Raw genomic sequence first — 26,183 nt, forward strand, 5'->3', positions numbered from 1 at the left:
GAGGGATATGCGTATGAGTATTATGTGCAAGTATTATACTTAATGCAAGCCTAAGGCTAAAGTTTAAGTAACTTTTGGTAACACACCTGGCAGTTGCTTAAATGTTGAAAGCGTCTACAACACTTTCGAGACCAATTATTATTCACATTATAAACTATTTGTTGAAGAATGGCTTTTAATGTTAAGTTGTCTACTGGATCTTAAAAGAATGAATATCGACTCATTCCAAAAAATTCATATTATTGCACATTTGAAATTCTGATGTTGCCACTTGAACCAAAGGTTTTCAAGTTGTAAGTGTCAGGACAATGTTACAAATGTATTTTCACTTTTAGTAAACAAACACTCGAGAAAATCAAGGCATTGCCGCATTCAGCACTTTCATTGCTTTGATTTACATTTACGATGAATACATTTGGAGCATAAAGATATTCTACTAAAGCTAACTCGGCTTCTCTTATTTGTCTCAACTTACTCTCAGTGATATCATTGTATAATGAAATAAAGCAAACGGGCGAAATGTCAATTTGAATATGAATACCATCTTTACTCAAAATATGTGAAGTGTTCAATATGAGAACATTTTCCGGCGTGTGTAAATAATGAGAAATTGTTAGAATGCTTATTCAAGTAGTATAATTAGTTATTGTATGTTGTTCCTATGTTATTGCATTATGTTTTTTTCATCGTTAAATTTATGTAAAACATTATGTTGGTAGATAAGAATTGATGGTATGGGTAATGTGAGAATGCAGAATGGTTTTGTATAATTTTTTTAACCCATTTGGGTATGGTTTTATGAGTTTTATGCTTCAGTCTTGTTCAGTTTAAATTTTGAAGGTTTTCAAAATAAATGGAAGACTTGTCTAGCTGTCAAGAAGGACAATGTCAAACCCTGAACAGATCAAATTTCATGTGTTTTCAAATTACCAAATTGACAATGGATTATTTCAGAACATAACATATATATATATATGAAAATGGTTTTAAAGAACATGCTAGTGTTTAATTCATTGTATGTGGAATCAAATAGCATATTCCATTTAGTGCATGAATTTACTTATGCTATTACTATAAAGCTTGGTCACCTATCTAAAAATACTTGCTCTACTTTACGCTGACGATAAAGTGCTTAGCGAAACTGAAACAGATTTACAAAAAAATGATTGATGATTTTGATAATTATTGCAATACATTTGTTTACAGGCCAGCATCGGTAAAAAAATGATTGATGATTTTGATAATTATTGCAATACATTTGTTTACAGGCCAGCATCGGTAAAACAAAGGTAGTTGTTTTCGGCACTAAAAGATCGACCCGCTATAATCATAAATAGTAACGGTTACTAAATATTTAGGAGTATTCTTTTCAAGCTCTGGACGTTTTAAAAACGCCAAAAAACATAACCAATGTACGCTATATTTCCGAAACAATAAGCATTATAATTTATGTATGTTCTGGCATTAGATTTACATATATCTCAAAACTCATGCATACATCAAAGCACCAAGAGCGTTGAACGAGGTCTTGCCTTAATTAAACTGACAGTCAAGTTTGTTTAATAAACATAAAACGAAACTTAGATCCTCGAAAGTTGACATTAACAATGAAGTTTCTAAACTAAATCATTGGGAGAAGAACATGTTTTGAAGCTTAAGTATTTATATATATTGAAAAAAACTTGGGCGTGGGGCCGGGACAAGATTCAACTCAATCTCCATAATTTAAACAAGCTTGGTAAAGGGCATTTTAATGAAATTATACATCATTATATCAAAGGTCTGTTATTAGCTGTCTTTCCTTGGACATGAAAAATCAATTATGACGTACTTCAATAATGTATTTTTATATGGATCCACAAAACATAATCACATTCAGTTTCCACGACAGAAATAGGTTAAGATAAATGGCTCTTACAAAATACTCCGATTCCTCCGGATCGTTTGAAAATCTTTTGTTTTCTTGCCTGTGATGCAAAACTATAACATCATTATTTGCATACATTGTCTCAGTACAACAAAATATGTCATAATCTTTTAACAATTCTTCAAATTCTGGATAATTTAACCTCAGTATATAACCACAAACATTCAAGGCAGCCTAAGTTAAAGATAGATTTTACAACACGATAGAGTCACCGGACCTTTCCAGTCTTATGCCGGTCTGCTGTTTCCGGCGGTGCATCGTGGGTAGCCTGTGTTTTTTGTAGGCGCTTTACTGGGAGCACTGTTGCTAATGTTTTTGTTTGCCCCTGTTGGTGTCACGCGATCCCGAGGGGTTCATAATGAACTCATTTGACTTCAAAGAACAAAATAAAAAAGGCAATATGCTTTGTAAACAGATTTATTTAGTTTTGGGGTTCAATATTTAGCAAGCATAATGTGAATCTGTAATTAGGATTTTTCGACAGCTCGAAAGTAGTACATTTTTTAATGTCGATGCTACTTTGTTGTAAATATCTTGTTGTGTATTTTCAGCCCAAGTCCAAAGCTTCATTCTCGGTCCGAAATGTGGATAAAGGTGCGTTGTATAATGTCAAAACAGCCTCGACAGGAACCTTATTTTGGCGCTGTTTCTTGTGGAAGAAGAAATTGAACTATGTGTTTTGTGATGCGCTATTCACGCACGGTCTTTGTCCGAGAATAATTTCTGTTCTGACACAGGAATATGCATTTGTGTCGGACACCGAACTGCAATAACTTGCATATGGAAAATCACCTTGCGTTTTTTTTAAAGTGTCTTTCATAAAAACGTATTTATTAAATTTAAAATTGATTAAAATTTCTTCCATGTGACATTTATGCAATGTGAAATGAAAACAAATGCTTATCAGCATAATTAGACATAAACGCATGTACATGGCAAAATGAGCATTTTTTTTACCCAACAATGAGACTTTTTTCCAAAATTTATTAAAACAAAATATCCTAATAGTTAGATTACGAAGTTGTACATTTATTTTTGCAGTTGGAAAAAGGTCGAAGTGGTGGTTCTTATAACTAGGATATTGTCATCCTTTCATTACAATTATCAATTACAATTCATCAATTATCATGTTAATAAGTATAGCGGTTCGTTCTTGCTAGTATAGAGATATTTGCGCCCAAACGATTAGAATATTATTATTATTTTCTGCAAAAACTATTGTTTAGCGTTTTATTCGAATAATACAGTACTCAAACAGTTCTTGTGATGACGAAAAAACTTGAGCGTGTCTCTAATCTCCACCCTAGCGATATTGTAGTAGGTTATAAGAGGCGATTGTTCATTATCGATTCACTTGTCTTAATAAATATGGAGTGCAGAATATTCGCAAAAACAAAATTTAACTGATGTTACATTGCAATGCTTCGGTCATTATCGCAGTATAAACCTTTAAAACTAAGATTTTTTCAACAATCGGTTGGCTCAAATATAAAACAAAAAATAGCGTTGACTTTAAAACTCACATTAAAAAAAGACACCATGTTCACCTTGTCTGACACAGGAGGTAAACTATCAATGTTAATTGCAACACCCAAGTTTGCTTTTCTTGGACCCAATCTTCTGAGCCATAAAATAGTGTCAACAACGAAATGTTTGTTTTAGGAAAATACTTTAGAACAATGTAAGCAGGGGCCGTATTTAATAAGCAAGTTGAAAATTGTAACTATGATGCTTAATGAATGCAGCCCCAGGGTAACATTAACAATAAAGCGTTAAAGATGCCCTGACATTTATTTCTTAATTCATAACTATAGACAAATAAATTGGCTAATCACTGCATTGTTTGTTAATGCACCAGTCAATTGTAACCACGGCCCACCAGGTCAGGGGGTATACCGGGGATAGCCGGGGAAATGGGCCGTGTTTTTACCTTTCAGGTGGCACCGCAGTGCCGGGTGAATGGGGTGGTTTTGTCTTCGCAGTTTAAATAAAGCGGGGAATGGGCCTTACCTAGGGTCCCTGGGGTGCTGGGGCATTTGGCGGGGATTTTACCATCTGTTCGTCGCCGCAGGGTGGGGATTTTAGCCGGGGTTGGCTGGTCCGAAAGTCAAAGTCCCCGCTATTCTCCGGACCTGGGGGGGGGGGCGTGGTTACAATTGACTGGTGCATAATGAGCTAGGTCGATAAAACACCTGTTGCTCAAACTTGACCTTACTACAAAAGTACCTCTTGTGTTCAGTGCTTTGAAGCAAAATCTAAGACTCCCCAATTATAACATACGATTGTCCCAGAGTAAGACACCCCTTACTCTGAGATAGGTATAGATTAATATGGTATGTTTTATGTATTATTATGGTAATTGACCAATTTCATTAAATTACGACAAAAAATAAGAAAATGGTTTTTGAATTTAAGAGCTACTAGCTGTTTGTTTCAATCGTTTCTGTTATCCAATCCAGATATCTTCTCACATTTGTGTATATTCCGTATTTTTTCTTTTCACCACACCCTTCCCCATAGCTTGTTACACCGTAAACCGTCCATCTATTTTTAGATACACCATTGGGGTTTTCTGTCTTACGTGCGCACAATAATGGACCTCCGCTATCACCGGCGCAGGAGTCCACGCCCCCTCTCCTACTTCCCGCACACAGCTGAGTCCTATGTATAACATAGTCAAATGCTTTTTGACAAGTGTCTCTATCTACAAGTGGAATTTGTGCTTCTAATAATCTAGTAGACCCGTACAAATCAGTGCTTTTAGCTTTACCCCATCCAATTATATAACACAGTTCAGAATGATCCGCTTTTTTTATACGCTTCTCAATGGCGTCGCCTTTGTTTGGTAGGCATGCGAAACCGACGGTATCAGATGGCGCCATTGGCTTTTCAAGTTTTAAAAGTGCTATGTCATTAGTAATTGTGTTATAATTATACCTTGGGTGTACAAAATCTTCAATTTTCATTTTTTTCTCCCCTTTGTCATGTTCAAATATATGATGATCGCCTACACGAACAAAAATCTTCCTCTTGCGTTTTTTTTTTCCTGACACAGTGCGCTGCCGTAAGGACCCACTGTGGAGCGATCAAAGTCCCGCCACAAAACTGCTCCTCTGTCTTCTCCAGGATAGAAATCTGCAACAGACATACTGGTTTTAAAGCACATGACACAAATAAGCAACACTTTCCGCACGTTTGTGCTAATATTTTAACATATTGATTAAAATACAGACTCACATGGTTTTGAACAATTTGTCTGATCTGTAATTTCAACAATTTACACGATATCATTTATACCTTTTTGGAAATGCGTCGTATATACTGCGTGTTCTTTATTATTTATTTTTATATTTCTTTTGAGAAAAGTTTATTGTTAAAAGGGCTGTACACCAGATTGGCACCAAAAAAAAACGTATTTTCTGTAACGAATCTCAGGACAACTATCGAATAGAATGTGTTACGCTTTGATATCATAATTGTAAAAAAAGTACCAAGATGTAAACAAACAAAAAATGTGTCGGTGACCGGGTTCGAACCCGCGTCGGCAAAATTGCAATCCAGCGTGTATCCACGGAGCTACAACGGCTTCCGCTAATAAGGTGACATAATTAAGATAATACACCTACCTCGGTAATATGACGTGATAACACCGACAAGCCAATCACGCATAAGGAATACCTTGTAATCTTTTTTAAAGGAAAAATACGAAATAACTGCTAAACTTAAATAAATTGTAAACTATGTGGTACTTCAGTTAATAAGTTTCAATGCATTGTGCAATGGACACATCGATGCCAAGTTTATGTCAGTTTTCGACAATTTTCTCCCCCCCCCCGCTATTTTATCATACAGAGTACAGCCCCTTTAAACCCCCGAAAGATTTAAGACAATTTAGTATGTATATTTTGAAAAGTTTCTTTTTCCTTTTCTATTATTCAAACTTGAGGCTGTATTCCTTATCGAAAAAGCCCTAGGAAAAACCTTAACTCAAAACGGCATATAAAGGCGATCAGGATTCTCCAACAAGAGGCCCAAAAGGGCCTATGCTCTACTGACAAGGCTCTTATGGTTATTTTCAATCCAGAGCATGTACGTTTGAGTAATAGGCAACAAATATATAGTTCACTTTTAGTGTTTGGGTTAGCTGAAAACGCTGCACGTTCAACATCTGAGGCCAGGAAGTGTTGTAAGCAGATTAGTTGCATGAACTATTTTAATATGTGCCAAGTAAAGATAATCTGAGGGTAAAAAATATTTGCTTTCAAAACTGTACTCATTGTCAAAATTTCATTTCTGTAGCTTTAAAAATAAAAACTCGGTCAAAGGTCAAAGTCAAGGACATCCGAGGTCAAGATTAATGTTTGTTTGCAAAACTGTTCACATGGTCAAAATTTCATTACTGTAGCTTTAAAAATTAATAAGTAAGTCAAAAGGGGTGGGGCCAGCATTTGCCCAAGGGGCATTATTTTAAATGTTTCCAATTGCATCATATGATGCTCCACAACAAATATCAAAGGTATGGGCCTTGTGGTTTGAAACAATAAGATATTGAAAATATTTCTGTTTTGACCCAAGGGGCATAATTTGAACAACCATGGTAGTGGACCACTATATAAAGCCTTGTTCAAAATAGCAAGGATTTGCATAGTGGTTTCAGACAAAAAGGTTTTTAATGTTTCCCAATTTAAGGGGGGGGGGGTGGGAGGGGGGGGAGTCCGTCCCTTACAAAAAAAGAGAACTCTACCCTGGGCCTCCGCCAACGTCGCCGAGGTCGTTTGCATTTGCCGCACTGGTCCCTTGCGTGACAATTTCCGTGAGGGGGGGCAGTAATGACCCCAGGGGCATAATTTGAACAAACCTTCACAAGCAATTGTGACTTTACATGTAAACTTGGCTAAAAATAGACTTCGCTCAGGTAGACTTGGCTAAAAATAGACTTAGCTTAAAATAGCATTTTTTATACTTTCAAGATCCATAATCCAGGAATGCATGGGTAGATCTGGCTGGTTTTCAAAAGGAACCAAGTTCTAATGGATATCTAAATACTGTAAAAGTTTCATCGAGATACAATCAAAACTGAAGACTGTATCATGTTCACAAGCAATTGTTTACAGACGAACTGATTTTTAAATACTTTCAAGGCCCATAATCTAGGCATGCATGGTCGGATCTGGCTGGTTTTCGAAAGAAACCGAGCTCTAATGGATATCTAAATACTGTACAAGTTTCATCGAGAAACAATAAAAACTGAAGACTGTATCGTGTTCACAAGCTAGTGTTTACACAATAGCATTTTATTATACTATCAAGGGCCATAATCTAGGCATGCATGGGCAGATCTTGTTGGTTTTCGAAAGGAACTGAGCTCTAATGGATATCTAGATACTGTACACGTTTCATCGAGATCCAATCAAAAATGAAGACTGTATCGTGTCCACAAGCAATTGTTTACAGACACACGGACGCACGGATGCACATACTGCGTACACATTACCATCGCATAGGCTCTTTTGCCCTTTGGCCAGTAGAGCTAAAAACGAAATTGTCAATTACGAAGTCATGATATGACCGATAATACATCACTTTATATGATTTTAAGAATAAACGCATCAATCATTTCAAATTTTCCGTGACCAGCATAGTGTCCCCCTGCTTAGACTGCTCATGACCAGCATAGAGTTCACGTGCTCAGACTGCCCGTGACCAGCGTAGAGTTCACCTGCTCAGACTGCCCGTGACCAGCATAGAGTTCACCTGATCAGACTGCTCAGACTGCTCTTGACCAGCATAGAGTTCACCTGCTCAGACTGCTCGTGACCAGCGTAGAGTTCACCTGCTCAGACTGCCCATGACCAGCATAGAGTTCACCTGCTCAGACTGCTCGTGACCAGCATAGAGTTCACCTGCTCAGACTTCTCGTGACTAGCATAGAGTTCACCTGCTCAGACTGCTCGCGACCAGCGTAGAGTTCACGTACTCAGACTGCTCGTGACCAGCATAGTGTCCCCCTGCTCAGACTGCTCATGATCAGCATAGTGTTCACCTGCTTAGACTGCTCGTGACCAGCATAGAGTTCAGCTGCTCACACTATTCGTGACCAGCTTAGTGTTCACCTGCTCAGACTGCCCATCACCAGCATAGAATTCATCTGGTTAGACTGCTCGTGACCAGCATAGAGTTCACCTGCTCAGACTGCTCAGACTGCTCGTGACCAGCATATAGTTCACCTGTTCAGACTGCTCATGACCAGCATAGAATTCACCTGGTTAGACTGCTCGTGACCAGCATAGTGTAGACGAACCTGCTCAGACTGCTCGTGACCAGCATAGAGTTCACCTGCTCAGACTGCTCATGACCAGCAGGGAGTACACCTGCTCAGACTGATCGTGACCAGCATAGTGTCCCCCTGCTCAGACTGCTCGTGATCAGCATAGAGTTCACCTGCTCAGACTGCTCATGACCAGCAAAGAGTTCACCTGCTCGGTCTGCCCGTGACCAGCATAGAGTTCACCTCCTCAGACTGCTCGTGACCAGCATAGAGTTCACCTGATCAGACTGCCCGTGACCAGCATAGAGTTCACCTGTTCAGACTGCTCATGACCAGCATAGAGTTCATCTGCTCAGACTGCTCGTGACCAGCATAGTGTAGACGTACCTGATCAGAGTACTCATGACCAACATAAAGTTCACCTGCTCAGACAGCTCGTGACCAGCATAGAGATCACCTGCTCAGACTGCTCGTGACCAGCATAAATTTCACCTGCTCAGACTGCTCGTGACCAGCATAGAGTTCACCTGATCAGACTGCTGGTGATCAGTGTATACCTGATCAGGATTTTTTTTAACTACTGGTAGTGCTTGTGATCAAAATATTATTGACGTACAAGATGAGACTGATCGAGACCGGCATAGTTTAGACGTACAGTCGAAACTCGTTATGTCGACTTTTTCGGGACCTAGTGAAAAAAGTCGAGATAACGAAAAATCGACTCATCCGAATTAAAAAAAATATCACCAATCCCAACACGTGCGAGTTAGATTGATGACCGATGTTTACATCCACAATTGAACGGTCTTGTTACATATTTCCGTCGTGAAAACAGCAAAATAAAGTGAAACAAAAGAAGACTTATTTGTGTCAAATTTATTTCTTTTACGTTTATGGATCACACAAAACACATAAAACCACAATCGCATATAGTGCTGGTCACGAGCAGTCTGAGCAGGTGAACTCTATGCTGGTCACGAGCAGTCTGAGCAGGTGAACTCTATGCTGGTCACGAGCAGTCTGAGCAGGTGTACTCTATGCTGGTCACGATCAGTCTGAACAGGTGAACTCTATGCTGGTCACGGGCAGTCTGAACAGGTGGACTCTATGCTGGTCACGGGCAGTCTGATCAGGTGAACTCTATGCTGGTCACGAGCAGTCTGAGGAGGTGAACTCTATGCTGGTCACGGGCAGACTGAGCAGGTGAACTCGATGCTGGTCATGAGCAGTCTGAGCAGGTGAACTCTATGCTGGTCACGGGGCAGTCTGAGCAGGTGAACTCGATGCTGGTAATGAGCAGTCTGAGCAGTCTGAGCAGGTGAACTTTATGTTGATCATGAGTAGTCTGATCAGGTGAACTCTATGCTGGTCATGAGCAGTCTGAGCAGGCGAACTCTATGCTGGTCATGAGCAGTCTGAGCAGGTGAACTCTATGCTGGTCACGAGCAGTCTGAGAAGGGGGACACCATGCTGGTCACGATCAGTCTGAGCAGGTGTACTCTTTGCTGGTCATGAGCAGTCTGAGCAGGTGAACTCTATGCTGATCACGAGCAGTCTGAGCAGGTGAACTCTATGCTGGTCACGAGCAGTCTGAGCAGGTGAACTCTATGCTGGTCATGAGCAGTCTGAGCAGGTGAACTCTATGCTGGTCACGAGCAGTCTGAGCAGGGGGACACCATTCTGGTCACGATCAGTCTGAGCAGGTATACTCTATGCTGGTCATGAGCAGTCTGAGCAGGTGAACTCTATGCTGGTCACGAGCAGTCTGAGCAGGTTCGTCTACACTATGCTGGTCACGAGCAATCTAAACAGGTGAATTATATGCTGGTCATGAGCAGTCTGAACAGTTGATCTCTATGCCGGTCACGAGCAGTCTGAGCAGTCTGAGCAGGTGAACTCGATGCTGGTCACGAGCAGACTGAGCAGGTGAACTCTATGTTGGTCATGAGTAGTCTGAGCAGGTACGTCTACACTATGCTGGTCACGAGCAGTCTAACCAGATGAATTATATGCTGGGGACGGGCAGTCTGAGCAGGTGAACACTAAGCTGGTCACGAATAGTGTGAGCAGCTGAACTCTATGCTGGTAACGAGCAGTCTAAGCAGGTGAACACTATGCTTGTCATGAGCAGTCTGAGCAGGGGGACACTATGCTGGTCACGGGCAGTCTGAGCAGGTGAACTCTACGCTGGTCATGAGCAGTCTGAACAGGTGTACTCTATGCTGGTCACGAGCAGTCTGAGCAGGTGAACTCTATGCTGGTCACGGGCAGTCTGAGCAGGTGAACTCTACGCTGGTCACGAGAAGTCTGAGCAGGTGAACTCTATGCTGGTCATGAGCAGTCTGAGTAGGGGGACACTATGCTGGTCACGGGCAGTCTGAGCAGGTGAACTCTACGCTGGTCACGAGCAGTCTGAGCAGGTGAACTCTATGCTGGTCACGAGCAGTCTGAGCAGGTGAACTATATGCTGGTCACGAGCAGTCTGAGCAGGTGAACTCTATGCTGATCACGAGCAGTCTGAGCAGGTTTACTCTATGCTGGTCACGAGCAGTCTGAGCAGGTGAACTCTATGCTGGTCATGAGCAGTCTGAGCAGGGGGACACTATGCTGGTCACCGGCAGTCTGAGCAGGTGAACTCTACGCTGGTCACGAGCAGTCTGAGCAGGTGGACAATATGCTGGTCACGAGCAGTTTGAGCAGGTGAACTCTACGCTGGTCACCAGTTGTCTCTTCATGTGTACTCAATGTTAGTAACGAGCAGTCTGATTTGGTGTACACTATACTCCTCACGAGTAGTTTGATCAGGTCTACACTTATGCTGTACACTATACTCGTCACCAGCAGTCTGATGAAGTCTATACTCTGTTGGTCACGAGCTGTCTTATCAAGTACCTGTACTTGATAAGCTCGTCACGAGCCTTAGCACTTCAGGTTTACACTTCCTGAACAAAACAATTTTGAAAAATACCCTGTGAAAGACAACTGTATGAAATAGTGTTTATAATATTTATTTATTAAGCAAGTAACGGGTTGATTGTGGATTGGTATTCTAACTTTAGAATGATAAAACCTCCTTATATAACTAAGGATGCTGTTACTGCCATTTAACGAGTACAGTTAATACCACTAGTTATATATACGAGTAATGATATCTCCACCATTACAATAACTGCGAGCCTAAATGTGTCTAGTGTAAATTACCTGCCAGGGCCAGGCGTGTTTTCTGGCCTCATGTCCTTGCACAATTCTGTACGACCCTTCCATCGCCCTTAAACCGCACGTCGAAGCCAGGTTTGACAACACACTGGATTTCATATTCTTTCTGTTTTCTCCTGAAACAATGAGCATGAAAGCTGAAAACAGTGCCCCTTAAATGTGACTCTCTTATTCAAAATCAATACATACACATGTATAACAAACATCGATTTTTACTGATAAAACTTTAATTAATAACTAAATGATGCATTGATGGAAAATATTAATTACTGATAACAAGATTGTTACCATGTATTCAATAGCAGAAAGCACAAAAATAATAAATGATTTAATGTGGTCTACTATATGCTTATCAGGTAGAAATACCGTGTTTTATGCTCATTTTATTCAAATTCAATTCGGGATCCTTCATAAGAACCATTGTTTTCGACATTTATTTGTCCTTTTTGGAATATTAAAACAATATTTTTGATAGTGGTAAACCTATTTGGGAGTAAGAGTGCATCTTTCAGGCAAATTTAATACATAAGAACAGTGAAAGTCGGATGCAGTTTGGATTTTTTTTATCAGAGAATTATTATTTTTGTCTTGGTATAGTTATTAAATAAGCTGTATCATTTCAGTAGCGTCTCAAGAGTTTGATATGAAACAATTACATATTAGTGAAAACGTCATATATGCTTCATAGACGTACGAGTACAACAGACACTATTATAAGTCAGTATAGTTAATAGGTGATAGTCAACATGCTCCTTGACTCGAATGAATTCACGATAAAAAAATTTTTGAGACGGACATGTATGCATTTGTCAAAAAAAAAATCCCCTAGGTTTATAACCACATCACTGATTCAGTTCAGAGCGATTCATTGACATATTTCTGACGGTCGTGAAATGCTGCAATTACAATTATCGCATAGTTAAAAGTATATACTCTTCTTTCCATCTGTTTAGTAAATAAGCAAAACTGGCTGTAACAACGTAAATGTTATGCGAGCGAGAAATGACTGTGAGTGACGTCCATCACGCGCGGAATGTGACATGGCAGTTCGACATCGAACATTGTACAATGAACTGACGTGCCACTGCGATTCCCACATTCTTTTGTCGGCATGCAAACTTTGCTGTCTTCTCAATTTATATCTAAATTGGAATGATGTATTTTCCGTCCGATCGACTTGATGCTACAAATAGTTTAAAAAAAAGCTAATACGCACACAAATGCACATGTTTGAAAAGAATTCGACCGACTTCATGACAAACAGCAACCGTCCGAATTGTACGATCATCTGATGCATTGCCTTATTAACACTTTCCGCTTTTGGCGTTTTATTATATTCAGATTTAATAGGTATATAGACGTGATACATAAGTTTATGAAATATAACACAAGTAGGCATTAGATGAAATATATGAATGCTTTCTCTGTCCAAAATGCGAATACATATTCTACTTTACCCATTCTATGTTTATACTTGTGGGGAATCGTATACTAGTATACCCTATCGTGACCTCCATTTTTTATAATATCTACTGCATTCGACTTGTTAAGAAAGTGTTTTTATACCTAAAGAAACATTAACGGAACGGTTAAAAAACCTGGAGAATGTAAATGAGAAGAAAGGGCACATGCACCCGCATTTGTAGCCAATTATAGAACTGTCTAAATATAGAAACGTTCGCCCTTGTAAATATTTTGCTTGTTTTTGGCTCAATTATCACACTTTAAATTGAGATGACACTTAAATTAGTCGGTACTCACCTGGAAGGTGTGGTGTGCCAGACACATTTACGATTTTTTTTATCTCTTCCTCAAGCTTGTCTCCTTTCGGTTTGCTGAGCTCGTTTACCGTTACAAACGTCCTGAGTACGTACTGCTTGCGACACGTTAACGTTGCCCTCCGGCACTGCCTTTCCTCTTGAATAAAGCTGTCCCCGCACATGGCCGGCTGCTTGCACTTCCGGTATCGCTCCTTCATACAATTTCTTGAGCACACTGTCCATTTTGTCCACGTGCCGTACAGATATTTATATAAAATTTGTTTTACAAATTTACCATTTTTACGTAGACGTAAAAGTTTCATTCGATTTTTCGAAACTTTTTTCGTTTGACATAGATCACCGAAACAGTTTTGTTTTTCTTTGATATAACTTTTTCCACAATGTCGCGGCTTTTTACAGTGTCGTTTCCGTGTTTGATGGCACTTCCGGTTGCACTCGCTCCAGGCCGTCCAGGGATGGAAGACGTTTGTTAGGAGGTTATCAGGGTTGTACACTGATTGTGGACCTTCCTGTGAGGTAAGACTTCCGTTCTCGGACTGCTAAAAGAAAGTAGAAATAAGTAATTAGAAACACGTGAGGCGCTATGCTAAAAAACGATCTACGCTCAGCTAGGTCATATCGCCGATCATACTTTGAACAAAACGGCATTAAAATTTCTCGCTTTCCATATTGAAAGGATCAGATTCGGAAGTCATCCTTCAAACGGTTTTTATCGATAAAGTTATACTTAATTTTACCCGTCCGATACAACATCTAATAAAATTGATTATATTGCAAGAAAAAAAAAGATAAAGTAACGGAGATATCAAGAAATATTAACATAGCTGTCAGGTAAATTTAGATTATATATTTCACAGTCAAATGCTGCAAATAAAACAAAAACATTGTATGCCTATTGCAAAGTCAAATTCTAGGACACATCCTTTTTGAATACGTAAGTTTAAAAAAAATAAAGAAAAATACGATGTTTACCGTATATGCTGTATCTGTTTCTGGAAGTTTAACATCAGTGTATAGCACTGCCTGATATAGTATGCATATGTACATTGTATGTTTTTCTTTAAATATGAAGTTTCCAAGATTTCAAGAACAACAAACTGTTTTCCAATTACTAGTAAGTTCATGTAGAGTTTGTGGTTGACCACAATTCTGTCACTTAATGCAAGGAACGGATATCCGTGACCTTCCTTCCAGATGGTAAAATGAAGACGTGGAGGGCCTTTCATGAAACACCCTAGGTGCGGTTAAGAACGTAGGATATATTTTTATCAGTAGTATGGGTACAACGATACGAATTAGGTACTGTTAATTAAATGGCCCACTATTTGGTTGTGTACAACTACTTATGAAATATTACTAGTTAATAAAATAAAAGTGTATGTATTATGTAAGTAGCATCCACAAAATGATCCGTTCCTTTTGTAATTATCTGAATGAAATGAAAATACAAGAACAGACATCTACAAAAGTCTAGTCAAGGATATATTACCCATTGAAAAGTTTTAATGAGGTATAGTCAGGGTCATTCCCACAAGAACAATTATTCCAAGGACCAGTCATGTTCATTCTCCCTACATAAAGATCAACAAAGTACTAGTTCTTTCAGGGGCTAGTAAAAATCCAACCTAGTAAAGTTCTTTCAGGGACAAGTCAGGGTCATTCTGCCGAGTGAAGTTCTTTCAGGAACTAGTCAAGATAATTTTTTAAGCATTAGTTTTTCAGGGACCAGTCAGGGTAATTTTCCCTAGAAAAGTTATCTAAGGGACAAGTCAGGGTCATCCTACCTAGTAAAGTCAGAGTAATTCTCAACGGCAAAGTTATTTCAGGGACTAGTCGTTAGGGTCACCTCCCTAGTAAAGATCTTTCAGGAACAAGTCAGGGTCATTCTATGTAGAAAAGTTCTTTTATGATCTAGTCAGGGTCATTTTCTCTAGCAAAAGTGTTCGAGGTATTAGTCAAGTTTAAAAGTTCTTTCAGGGACTAGCCAGGGTCATCCTACCTAGTAACGTTCTTTCAGGGACTAGCCAGGGTCGTCCTACCTAGTAACGTTCTTTCAGGGACTAGCCAGGGTCGTCATACCTAGTAAAGTTCTTTCAGGGACTAGTCAGGGTCACCATACCTAGTAAAGTTATCTAGGGACAAGTCAGGGTTATCCTCACTAGCAAAAGTCTTTGAGGGACTAGCCAGGCTCGTCCTTCCTAGTAACGTTCTTTCAGGGACTAGCCAGGCTCGTCCTACCTAGTAACGTTCTTTCAGGGACTATCCAGGGTCGTCCTACCTAGTAACGTTCTTTCAGGGACTAGCCAGGGTCGTCCTACCTAGTAACGTTCTTTCAGGGACTAGCCAGGGTCGTCCTACCTAGTAACGTTGTTTCAGGGACTATCCAGGGTCGTCCTACCTAGTAACGTTCTTTCAGGGACTAGCCAGTGTCGTCCTACCTAGTAACGTTATTTCAGGGACTAGCCAGGGTCGTCCTACCTAGTTATGTTTTTTCAGGAACAAGTCAGGGTATTACTCACTAGCAAAAGTCTTTCAGGGACCAGTCAGGGTCATCTTACCTAGTAAAGTCAGGGATATTCTCACTGGAAAAGACTAGTCGTTAGGGTCACCTCCCTAGTAAAGATATTTTAGGAACAAGTCAGGGTCATTCTGACTAGAAAAGTACTTTTAAGATCTAGTCAGGGTCATTCTCTCTAGCAAAAGTGTTCGAGGTATTAGTCAGGGTTAAAAGTTCTTTTAGGGACTAGCCAGGGTCATCCTACCTAGTAACGTTCTTTCAGGGACTAGCCAGGGTCGTCCTACCTAGTTACGTTCTTTCAGGGACTAGCCAGGGTCGTCCTACCTAGTAAAGTTCTTTCAGGGACTAGTCAGGGTCATCATACCTAGTAAAGTTCTTTCAGGGACTAGCCAGGGTCGTCATACCTAGTAAAGTTCTTTCAGGGACTAGTCAGGGTCATCATACCTAGTAAAGTTATTTAGGGACAAGTCAGGGTAATCATCACTAGCAAAAGTCTTTGAGGGACTAGCCAGGCTCGTCCTACCTAGTAACGTTCTTTCAGGGACTAGCCAGGGTCGTCCTACCTAGTAACGTTCTTTCAGGGACTAGCCAGGGTCGTCCTACCTAGTAACGTTCTTTCAGGGACTACCCAGGGTCGTCCTACCTAGTAACGTTCTTTCAGGGACTAGCCAGGGTCGTCTTACCTAGTAACGTTATTTCAGGGACTATCCAGGGTCGTCCTACCTAGTAAAGTAATTTAGGGACAAGTCAGGGTTATCCTCACTAGCAAAAGTCTTTGAGGGACTAGCCAGGCTCGTCCTACCTAATAACGTTCTTTCAGGGACTAGCCAGGGTCGTCCTACCTAGTAACGTTCTTTCAGGGACTATCCAGGGTCGTCCTACCTAGTAACGTTCTTTCAGGGACTTGCCAGGGTCGTCCTACCTAGTAACGTTCTTTCAGGGACTAGCCAGGGTCGTCCTACCTAGTAACGTTCTTTCAGGGACTAGCCAGGGTCGTCTTACCTAGTAACGTTATTTCAGGGACTATCCAGGGTCGTCCTACCTAGTAACGTTCTTTCAGGGACTATCCAGGGTCGTCCTACCTAGTAACGTTATTTCAGGGACTAGTCAGGGTCGTCCTACCTAGTAAAGTTTTTTCAGGAACAAGTCAGGGTATTCCTCACTAGCAAAAGTCTTTCAGGGACTAGTCAGGGTCATCCTTCCCCAATAAAGTTCTTTCAGGGACTAGTCAGTGTCATTCTGCCTAGTAAAGTTCTTTCAGGGACTAGTCAGGGTCATCCTAACTAGTAAATTTCTTTCAGAGACTAGTCAGGGAAGGTTTCTCATACAAAACTCTTTCAGTGTCTAGTCAGGGTCATTCTAACTAAGAAAAGTCTTTGAAGGACTAGTCAGGGTCGTTCTCCCTTACACTGTCTTTCATGGATTAGTCAGGATCATTCTCCCACGCATAAGTCTTTCAGACACATGTCATTCTCCCTAGGAAAAGTTTTTTCAGGGACTAGTCAGGGACATTTGCCATAGCAAAAGTCTTTCAGGCACTAGTCAGGGTCATCCTCCTTAGCCAAGTTCTTTCAGGGACTAGTTAGGATCAGTCTCCCTAGCAAAATTCTTTCAGGGACTAGTCAGGGTCATTCTCCCTAGAAAGTTCTTTCAGGATCTACGTCAGGGTCATTATCCCTAGTAAAATTATTTCAGGGACAAGTCATTGTCATTATATCAAGCAAATTTCGTTTGAGGGGCTAGTCAGGGTCATTAGTTCTTTAAGGGAAAAGTCATGGTTATTTTTCCTAGCAAAGTTCTTTCAGGGACAGGTCAGGGCTTTCTCCCTAGTAAAGTTTTTTAGGGACAAGTCATCCTTTTTAGGAAAGTTCTGCCAAAGTCCAAATTTGTTTATTGTCCCTAGCAAAGTTATTCAAGTGTCTAGGTATGGACATTCCCCCTATCAATGTTCTTCAAAGGATAAGTCTGAGGCGTTCAAACAGCGAACGTCCTACCGAGGTCTAGTCTCAGGTCTACCGAACAAAGTTATACCTATGTTTGGTCAAGGATATTCACCTACCAAAGTTCTACTAAAGTCATGAAAGGGGCTTTCCTCCTAGTGAAATTCTAAAAGGTCTAGTCAAGGTCAACCACGCTAAAACTTATTCCAAGGTTTAAACAGGTGATAATTTATCTTACAGCTATCTCCTCAATCCTTACGGTGATACTTTATAACATGTGCTTCGATATATTTTCTGTATTTCTTAAATCTTAAAACCAATGTCTCATCAGAGGCAATCACCTTTGGAAAGGTGGACCAAGGTCAAGTCAACATCCTTCTTACAAGGTTTAGTCAGAAACATTCTCCCTAGAAATGTTTTTCCAACGTCAAGTCAGCGGCATTCCCCCGGCATGTTTTTCCAAGGTCTAGGCAAGGGCGTTCCCCATAAGCGAAGTCTTCAAATGTCCAATCAATGCCTTGCAAAGTTCTACCGACTCATTCACAGTGGTGTTCCCTATTCAAAAATATTTCTTATTGCAAAGTTCTAATTAGGTATTATCAGGGACATTCTTTTTCCTAGTATAGTTTTACCAAAGAACAGTTTCATTAATTTTGTTATCGTCCTTGAAGTGGACACAAGAAGAGAACAAAAGATGACCGAAACAGGTCAACACACCAAAATATATAGAAACATTTATGCATAAAATACAAAAAAGTAACTGAAGGAAATCCGTTCAAACATTAAACTAAAATTTAACAATCCGTCCAACAATTCATGTTCCCAAGGGTGGGCAAGGGCGTTCTATTTCTATATAGTTCTAAACAAGAATATCCAACCTAGAAATGTTTAAGCGAGGTAAAGTCAGGATTATTTCCCCTAGGAACTTTGCTAACCTAACTTTGCGAGGGGAAATGACCCTGTCTAAACCTTGGTTGAACTTTGCTAGGGAGGTTGACCCTGACTTACACCCTGGTAGATTTTTGCAAGTCAAGGTCGAATCAGGGGCATTTCCTCTAGCAAAGTTCTACCAGGGTCATTCTAACAAAAATATTCAATCAAGCTCTAGTAAGGATCCTTCTCCCTTGCAAAAGTTTACAATGGAATAAGTCAGGGCCATTTTACCCTTGTGAAGTCAGGTGCATTCTCCTTAGCAAAGTTCCACCATTGTGAAGTCATGTGCATTCTCCCTAGCAAATTGTACCAAGGTCATGTCAAGGGCATTCCTAGAAAAATGCTATCGAGGTGAAGTCAATGTCATTCTGCCTAGCCAAGATTTACTAAGGTCAAGTCAGAGCCATTTTCTCTAGCTAAAATCTACCAAGGTCGTGTCAGGGCCATTCTTTTTAACACAATTCTAACAAGGTCAAGTCAGGGTCATTCTCCGTCGCAAAGTTCTACCAAAGTCAAGTCAGGATCATTCCCCTAAGCAAATTTATACCAAGGTCAATTCAGGGTCATTCAAGGTCTAGTCAATGTCATTCTCCATAGCAAAGTTCTACAAAGGTCTTATTAGGGTCATTCTCCATTGAAAAGATCTACAAAGGTGAAGCCAGTGTCATTATCCATAGCAAAGTTCTACCAAGGTCACAAGTGAAGTTCTTCCAAGGTCTAGTCAGAATCCTCTCCCCTTACAAAGTTCTATCAAGAAATTGTGACGGTCGTTATCCATGGGAAAGTTATATCAAAGTCTAGTTAGGGTCATTGAGACTTGCAAAGTTCTTCCATGGTGTCGCCAGGGTCATCCTCACTTGCCAAATTCTACCAGGTTTAGTCAGGGCCACTCTCCCAAACAAAGTTCTATAGGGGTCTAGTCAAGTCAATTCTCCCTTGCCAAGTTATACCATGGTGTTAGTCAGGGATATTATCCCTAGCAAAGGTCTACCATTTTTAGTCAGAGTAATTCTCCCTTGAAACGTTCTTATCAAGGGCTAGTTAGGACTTTCCTTTTAGCAAAACCTACCATGTCGTAGTCTGGGGTATTCCCCCTAGATAAGGTCAAGTAAGAGGCATACTCCCTAGCAAAATTATATCAAAGTCTAGTCAAGGCCATTCCCCCTAGCAAAGTTCGATCAAGGTCTAACCAAGGGCAATCCCCTAAGTACAGTTATATCAATGTGTAGTCAGCGTCATTCACTCTTGGGAAGTCCAATTAGATCTAGCATTATCCAAAGCAAAGTTGTACCAAGGTTAAATCAGGTTTTCTTTCCGTAATAAAGTTAAACCAAAGTGAAGTCAGGGTCATTATCACTAACGAAGTTCTATCAATATCAAGTCAACGGCATTCCCCATAACAAAATTCTACCGTGGTTAAGTCAGGGTCATTGTCACTAGCAAACTTTTATCTTGTTGTAGTCAGTGTCATTCTCCCAATAAATGTTCTACCAAGATCCGTTTAGGGGCATTCCAAGTAGCAAAGTTCTATAACGGTCAATCCAGGGTCTTTTCCACAAGCAAAGTTCTAACAAGGTCTAGCCAGGGTCATTCTCCCTTGAAAGCTTCTACCATGGTTAAACCAGGGTCATTATCACTAGTAAACTTCTATCAAGTTGAAGTCAGAGTCATTCTCCCGAGAAAGGTTCTACCAAGATCCATTAAGGGGAATCCCCGCTAGCAAAGGTCTATCACTGTCATTCCCTCAAGCCAAGATAAATACAGGTTAAGTCATGGGAAACCCCCCAAGCAAAGTTCTAACATTGTGTAGTTAGGGCACTGCCCCTAGCAAAGGTCTATAAAGGTAAAGTCAGGGTCATTCTTCACCGCCAAGTTTTACAAAGGCCTAGTCCGGGTCATTCCCAAAAGCAAAGTTTTACAAATGGCTAGTCAGGGTCATTCCCCAAAGCGAAGTTTTACAAAGGTCTAGACATGGTCATTCCCAAAAGCCAAGTTTAACAAAGGACTAGTCAGGATAATTTCCAAAGCCAAGTTTTACAAAGGCCTAGTCAGGGTCATTATCCAAAGCCAAGTTTTACAAAGGCCTAGTCAGGGTCATTCCCCAAAGCCAAGTTTTACAATGGACTAGTCAGGGTAATTCCCCAAAGCCAAGTTTTACAATGGCCAGTCAGGTTTATTCCCCAAAGCCAAGTTTTACAATGGCCAGTCAGGATAATTCCCAAAGCCAAGTTTTACAAAGGCCAAGTCAGGTTCATTCCCAAAAGCCAAATTTCACAAAGGCCTAGTCAGGGTCATTCCCCAAAAGCGAAGTTATACAAAGGCCTAGTCAGGGTCATTCCCAAACGCCAAGTTTTACAAAGGCCTAGTCAGGGAAATTCCCCAAAGCCAAGTTTTACAAAGGCATAGTCAGGGTCATTCTCCGAAGCCAAGTTTTACAAAGGCATAGTCAGGGACATTCCCAAAGGCTAAGTTTTACAATGGACTAGTCAGGGTCATTCCCCAAGCCAAGTTTTACAAAGGCCTGGTCAGGGTCATTATCCAAAGCCAAGTTTTACAAAGGCCTAGTCAGGGTCATTCACCAAAGCCAAGTTTTACAATGGACTAGTCAGGGTCATTCCCCAAAGCCAAGTTTTACAATGGCCAGTCAGGGGCATTCCCAAAAGCCAAGTTTTACAATGGACTAGTCAGGGTCATTCCCCCTATCAAGGTACTATCAAGGTCAAGTTAAGGGCAAAGTTCTATCAAAGTCTAGTCAATGGCATTCTCCTAAGCAAAGTTCTACCAAGGACTAATCAGGGCCATTCTCCCTAGCAAAGTCATACCAAGGTCAAGTCATGGTCATTCCCCAGGAAAAGTTTTACCATTTTGTAATCAGGGTCATTATCCCAAGAATAAGTTTAACCTACGTCAAGTCAATGGCATTCCCACTAGAAAAAATCTATCAAAGTGTGTAGTCAGGGGTCATTCCCCAAGCCAAGTTTTACCAAGGTCAGGTCAGAGTCATTCTACATAGCAAAGTTCTATTAAGGTCAAGTCAAGTGCATTCCACCAAGCAAATTTCTATCATTGCGAAGTTACAGGCATTTCCCCTGAAAAAATCTATCAAGGTGTGAAGTCAGGGGTCATTCCCCAAGCCAAGTTTTACCAAGATCAGGTCAGAGTCATTCTACCTAGCAACGTTATATTAAGGTCAAGTCAAGTGCATTCCAGCAAGCAAAGTTCTATCATTGCGAAGTTACAGGCATTGCCCCTGAAAACACCTATCAAGGTCAAGTCAGGGTCATTCCTCAAAGCCAATTTTTACCAAAGTCTTGTCAGGGTCATTCTCCCTAGCAAAGTTGTACCATGGTCTAGTCAAGGGGCAATCCCCTAGATACGTTTTATCTAAACCAGATCAGGGTCATTATCCCTCGCAAACACCCACCAAGGTCAAGTCAGGGTCATTATACATAGTAAAGCTATACCAAGGTAAAGTCAACGGCATTCCCACTAGCAAAGTTCCGCAAGGTCTAGTCAGGGTCTCCCTTGCAAAGTGCTACCATATTCTTGTAACGTGTACTCCCCTTAGCAAAGTTCTATCATGGTGTAGTCAGGGGCATTTTCCCTAGCAAAGTCAATCATGGTGTAGTCATGGCCTTTCTTCCTAGCAAAGTTCTGTCAGAGGTATTATCCCTAGAAATCTATCAAGGTCTTGTCATGGGCATTTCCCCTAACAAAGTTTTATCATGGTGTAGTCAGGGCCTTTCTCCCTAGCAAGGTTTTACCATGGTGTAGTCAAGCAAAGTTTAATCATGGTGTAGTCACTGACACCCCCCTAGGAATGTTCTATCTAGAGCAAGTCAAGGTCATACTCCCTAGAAAACATCCTACAAGGTTAAGTCAGGGTCATTTTCCCTAGTAAAGTGCTATCAAGGTCACATTAACGGCATTCCCACAAGCAAAGTTCTACCAAGGTCCAGTCAGGGTCATTCTCCATAGCAATTTTCAAACAAGGTCTAGTCAAGTTCATTATCCCTTGCAAAGTTCTATCAAGGTCTAGTCAGGGGGCTTCTCTGAAGCAAAGTTCTATCATGGTCTAGTTAAAGTCATTCACCATGAAGGTCTAGTCAGGGTATTCTCCTTAAAAATGTTCAATCAAGGTCTGGTTAGAGGCATTCTCCTATCAAAGTTCTATCATGGTGTTGACAGAGCCTTTGTCCCTAGCAAAGTTCTACCATGGTCTAGTCAGGGGTATTCCCGCTAGACAAATTCTATCAAGGTCTTGTCGGTGGCATTCCCCCTGCAAAGTAATACCTCAGTATTAGGGCCTTTTACCCTAGCAAGGTTCTACGTTGGTCTAGTTAAGGGCATTCCTCCTAGCAATGTTCTATCAAGGTGTAGACAGGGTCATTCAAACAAGCAAGTTATACACCTTTCTCCTAAGCAAGGTTCTACCCATGGTCTGGTCAGGGGTATTCCCGCTAGAATTTTTTTATCAAGGTCTTGTTGGTGGCATTCCCCCTGCAAAGTCATACCATGGTGTAGTCAATATCTTTCTCCCTAGAAAAGTTCTACCATGGTGTAGTTCGGGTCATTCTTCCTAGAAAGTTCTACCATGGCGCAAGTCAAAGTCATTCACCCTAGCAAAGTTCTATGAAGTCTAGTCAAGGGCAAAAGTATTTCATTGTGAAGTCAGTGCCTTTCTCCCTAGCAAAGCTGTACCTTGGTGTAGTCAGGGGCATTATCCATAGCAAAGCTAAACCATGGTGTAGTCAAGGTTATTCCCCCTAGCAAAGTTATATCATGGTGAAGTCAGGGGCTTTCTCCCTACTAAAGTTCTACCGTGGTGTAAGTCAGGGTCATTCCCTCTGGCAAAGTTCTATCAAGGTTAGTGAGGGACATTCTTGTAGTCAAGGCCATTATTCCTAGCAAAATTCGATCATGATGTAGTCAGGGGCCTTTTCCCCTTGAAAAAGTATATCAAGGTCTTGTCAAGGTCATACTCCATTAGCAAAGCTGTACCATGGTGTAGTCAAGATCATTCTCCCTAGCAAAACTCTACTATGGTGTAGTCAATGTCATTTTCCCTATCAAAGTTCGTTCATGGTGTATTCATCCTTAAAAAGTTCTATCAAGGTCTTGTCAGGGTCACCCCCCTAGCGAAGTTCTATCATGATGTTGTCATGGTCTTTCTCCCTAAAAAAGTTCTAGTCACGGTCATTCTCCAAAGCAAAGTTCTATCAAGGTCTTGTCAGGGGCATTCCCCCCTAGCAAAGTTCTATCATGATGTAGTCCAGGGTCTTTCTCCCTAGAAAAGTTCTACCAAGGTGTAGTCAATGTCATTCTCCCTAGCAAAATTATACAAATGACATACCAGTCAGGGGCTTTCCTCTTAGAAATATATAGCAAATATATAAACATTTATAATGCATAGTAATACGGCAATTTTTCCTATGTCTTGTCAGGGGCATTACCCGTCAAAGTTCAAGTCACGGAAATACCCATTAGAAAATATCTACTAATGTCTATAGTCATGGGGATTCCCCTTAAAACAGCTCTACCAATGTTTAGTCACGAGCCTTAAAAGTCAGTGATATCTCTCATAGCAAAGTTTAATCAAAGCCTAGTCACAGTCATTTCCTCTCTTAACCAATGTCTAGTCAGGAGCATCCCCCACCTACCCCATTCCTAAGATTTACGGAGTTTTAGCTATGTATATTCCCCATAACTAAGTTCCCCTCTCCAATATTCCACCGCTGTTTTACACCCGTATTTGATTTTTTAAACGATAAAAAATAAGTTCAATTTGCATGACCCGGTCGACCTTTCGTGACCTTTGTAGGCGGAGTTTGGCAAGAAAGCAACGCTCTGAATGGTGAATCACCGCGTGTGATGATCTTACTACGATCTACTTTATTGCTAAATATAGCAGGGCACATGTTCTGTTGAATGCCGGCTTGTTGTCATGTTTCTTTTGATGTTCTTTCTAGAACAAATGTATGATCCATTATCGGATTCAGACAATGAATAATTTTCTACGATAAAATAAGGCGATATCTTCGTCTACATTTAAATACATGAAATTATTGGAGACTGTCAAAGTGTCATGTATTTTCGCGAGTTCGAACAAACGTCTTCATTGTGACAATTTTAAGTTGCATGGGAAAATTATTTACGACTGTCCTAAATAACAGATTAAACTCTTTCCTGGTTAACCACAATTTGCTCTGTGAGCAGCAAGCTGGTTTCAGGAAAAATTATAGTACCATCGATCATGTTTTTTCTTTGAAAATCTTGATTGATTTTTATTAAATGAAATGTAGAAAACTTTACTGTGCCTTTATTGATTACAAGAAAGCATTTGATAGTGTTAATAGAATAGCGTTGTGGCATACACTCTTAGGAAATAATATAGATGGTAAATGTATAAAGATAATTAATAGTATGTATGACATTGCTTAGTCATGTGTTAAAGTTGGTAATTCATTATCAGAGTTTTTTGGTAGTCAAGCTGGTGTTAGGCAAGGTGAGAACTTTTCCCCGATACTATTTTCTCTGTTTCTTATTGATTTGATTCAGTTTATGTCAAGTAGGTTTGAAGGGCTTGAAACCTTTTCTAAAAGTACCTTTGAATGTTTAAGTGATGATGATGTACATGTAGATGTTTACCTACGTCTTTATATATTACTTTATGCTGATGACACAGTTATTCTCGCCGAATCTCACGCCGACTTGCAAGCGGCATTGAATGCCATGCTAGAATATTGTAATATGTGGGATTTAAAAGTTAATCCTAGTAAAACTAGCGCGGTTTATGGATATGCAAAATCGCAGCCGAGCGTTCATACTACATGAACGCACATACAATAAGAATCAATCCTTAAATAAGCAGTAGGGAATCCCAACATGATTCTTATAGAACACAAATATCGTGTTATTCCAAAATATAAACAAATTTGCACTCATACTCAGTCCACGCCCGCTTGCTCTCATTGAAGAAGGTGAATTTTGCAACGATGTTGTCGACCTTTGGGATCGGTGAACACGCTCTAATAAAATAGACTCAGCCGATCTTGAGGGTCCCTTGAAGGTGCATGCAAAGCTTTGTTTCGATAACGTCGGCTGGCTCGTTTCCTACAGAATTAGCCTATGGTTAGAAGTAAACACTTAATTATTCCTCATTGGTTGTGTCTTTAAGTACGGTGCATCGTCCCGAAGTTACCCCGTTTCGAACACGAAAATCCCGCCCTCCATTACCTCCTACTCAGCGTCAACCGACTTTGCATTGTCCTCCAGCGTGTTGACCCGTTCATTCGTACGCTTCACACGGTCAACGAGGGCTAAAATATTTTCCACAACTCATGCCCAAATCCATTATCTTAGGTTTCAACTGAATTTTATTACTTCCACGTGCCATTTAATATTTCGCACATTGCCTTCATACAGCCTAACACGCATTTGCTTGTGGGTTCTCAACCGTCTTCCGCCATGTTGTTACTCCCTTTGCCCGAATTCGCCACATAGACTTTGCCAAGTAGTTTTCCAACGCCAATGCTCTTTTAAACGAAAAAGCGTTTGTATCCAACACTTGCCTTCCCAAATATCTCACCGAATGAAAAGG

General features: G+C 40.5%; 1 protein-coding gene across 1 annotated transcript in view; it reads right to left on the bottom strand.

Moving 5' to 3' along the window:
• Positions 1-3,699: 3,699 nt before the first annotated feature.
• LOC128225116 (coagulation factor XI-like) overlaps positions 3,700-26,183 on the bottom strand; it is a 54,593-nt gene continuing 32,109 nt past the window's right edge. The window contains 4 exon segments of the mRNA XM_052935150.1: positions 3,700-4,971; positions 4,973-5,062; positions 11,397-11,527; positions 13,173-13,731. Of these exon segments, the coding sequence (XP_052791110.1) occupies positions 4,348-4,971; positions 4,973-5,062; positions 11,397-11,527; positions 13,173-13,731 (1,404 nt within the window). The 3' untranslated portion in view covers positions 3,700-4,347.

Source organism: Mya arenaria, chromosome 2, assembly GCF_026914265.1.
Source record: "Mya arenaria isolate MELC-2E11 chromosome 2, ASM2691426v1".
Lineage (NCBI taxonomy): Eukaryota > Metazoa > Mollusca > Bivalvia > Myida > Myidae > Mya > Mya arenaria.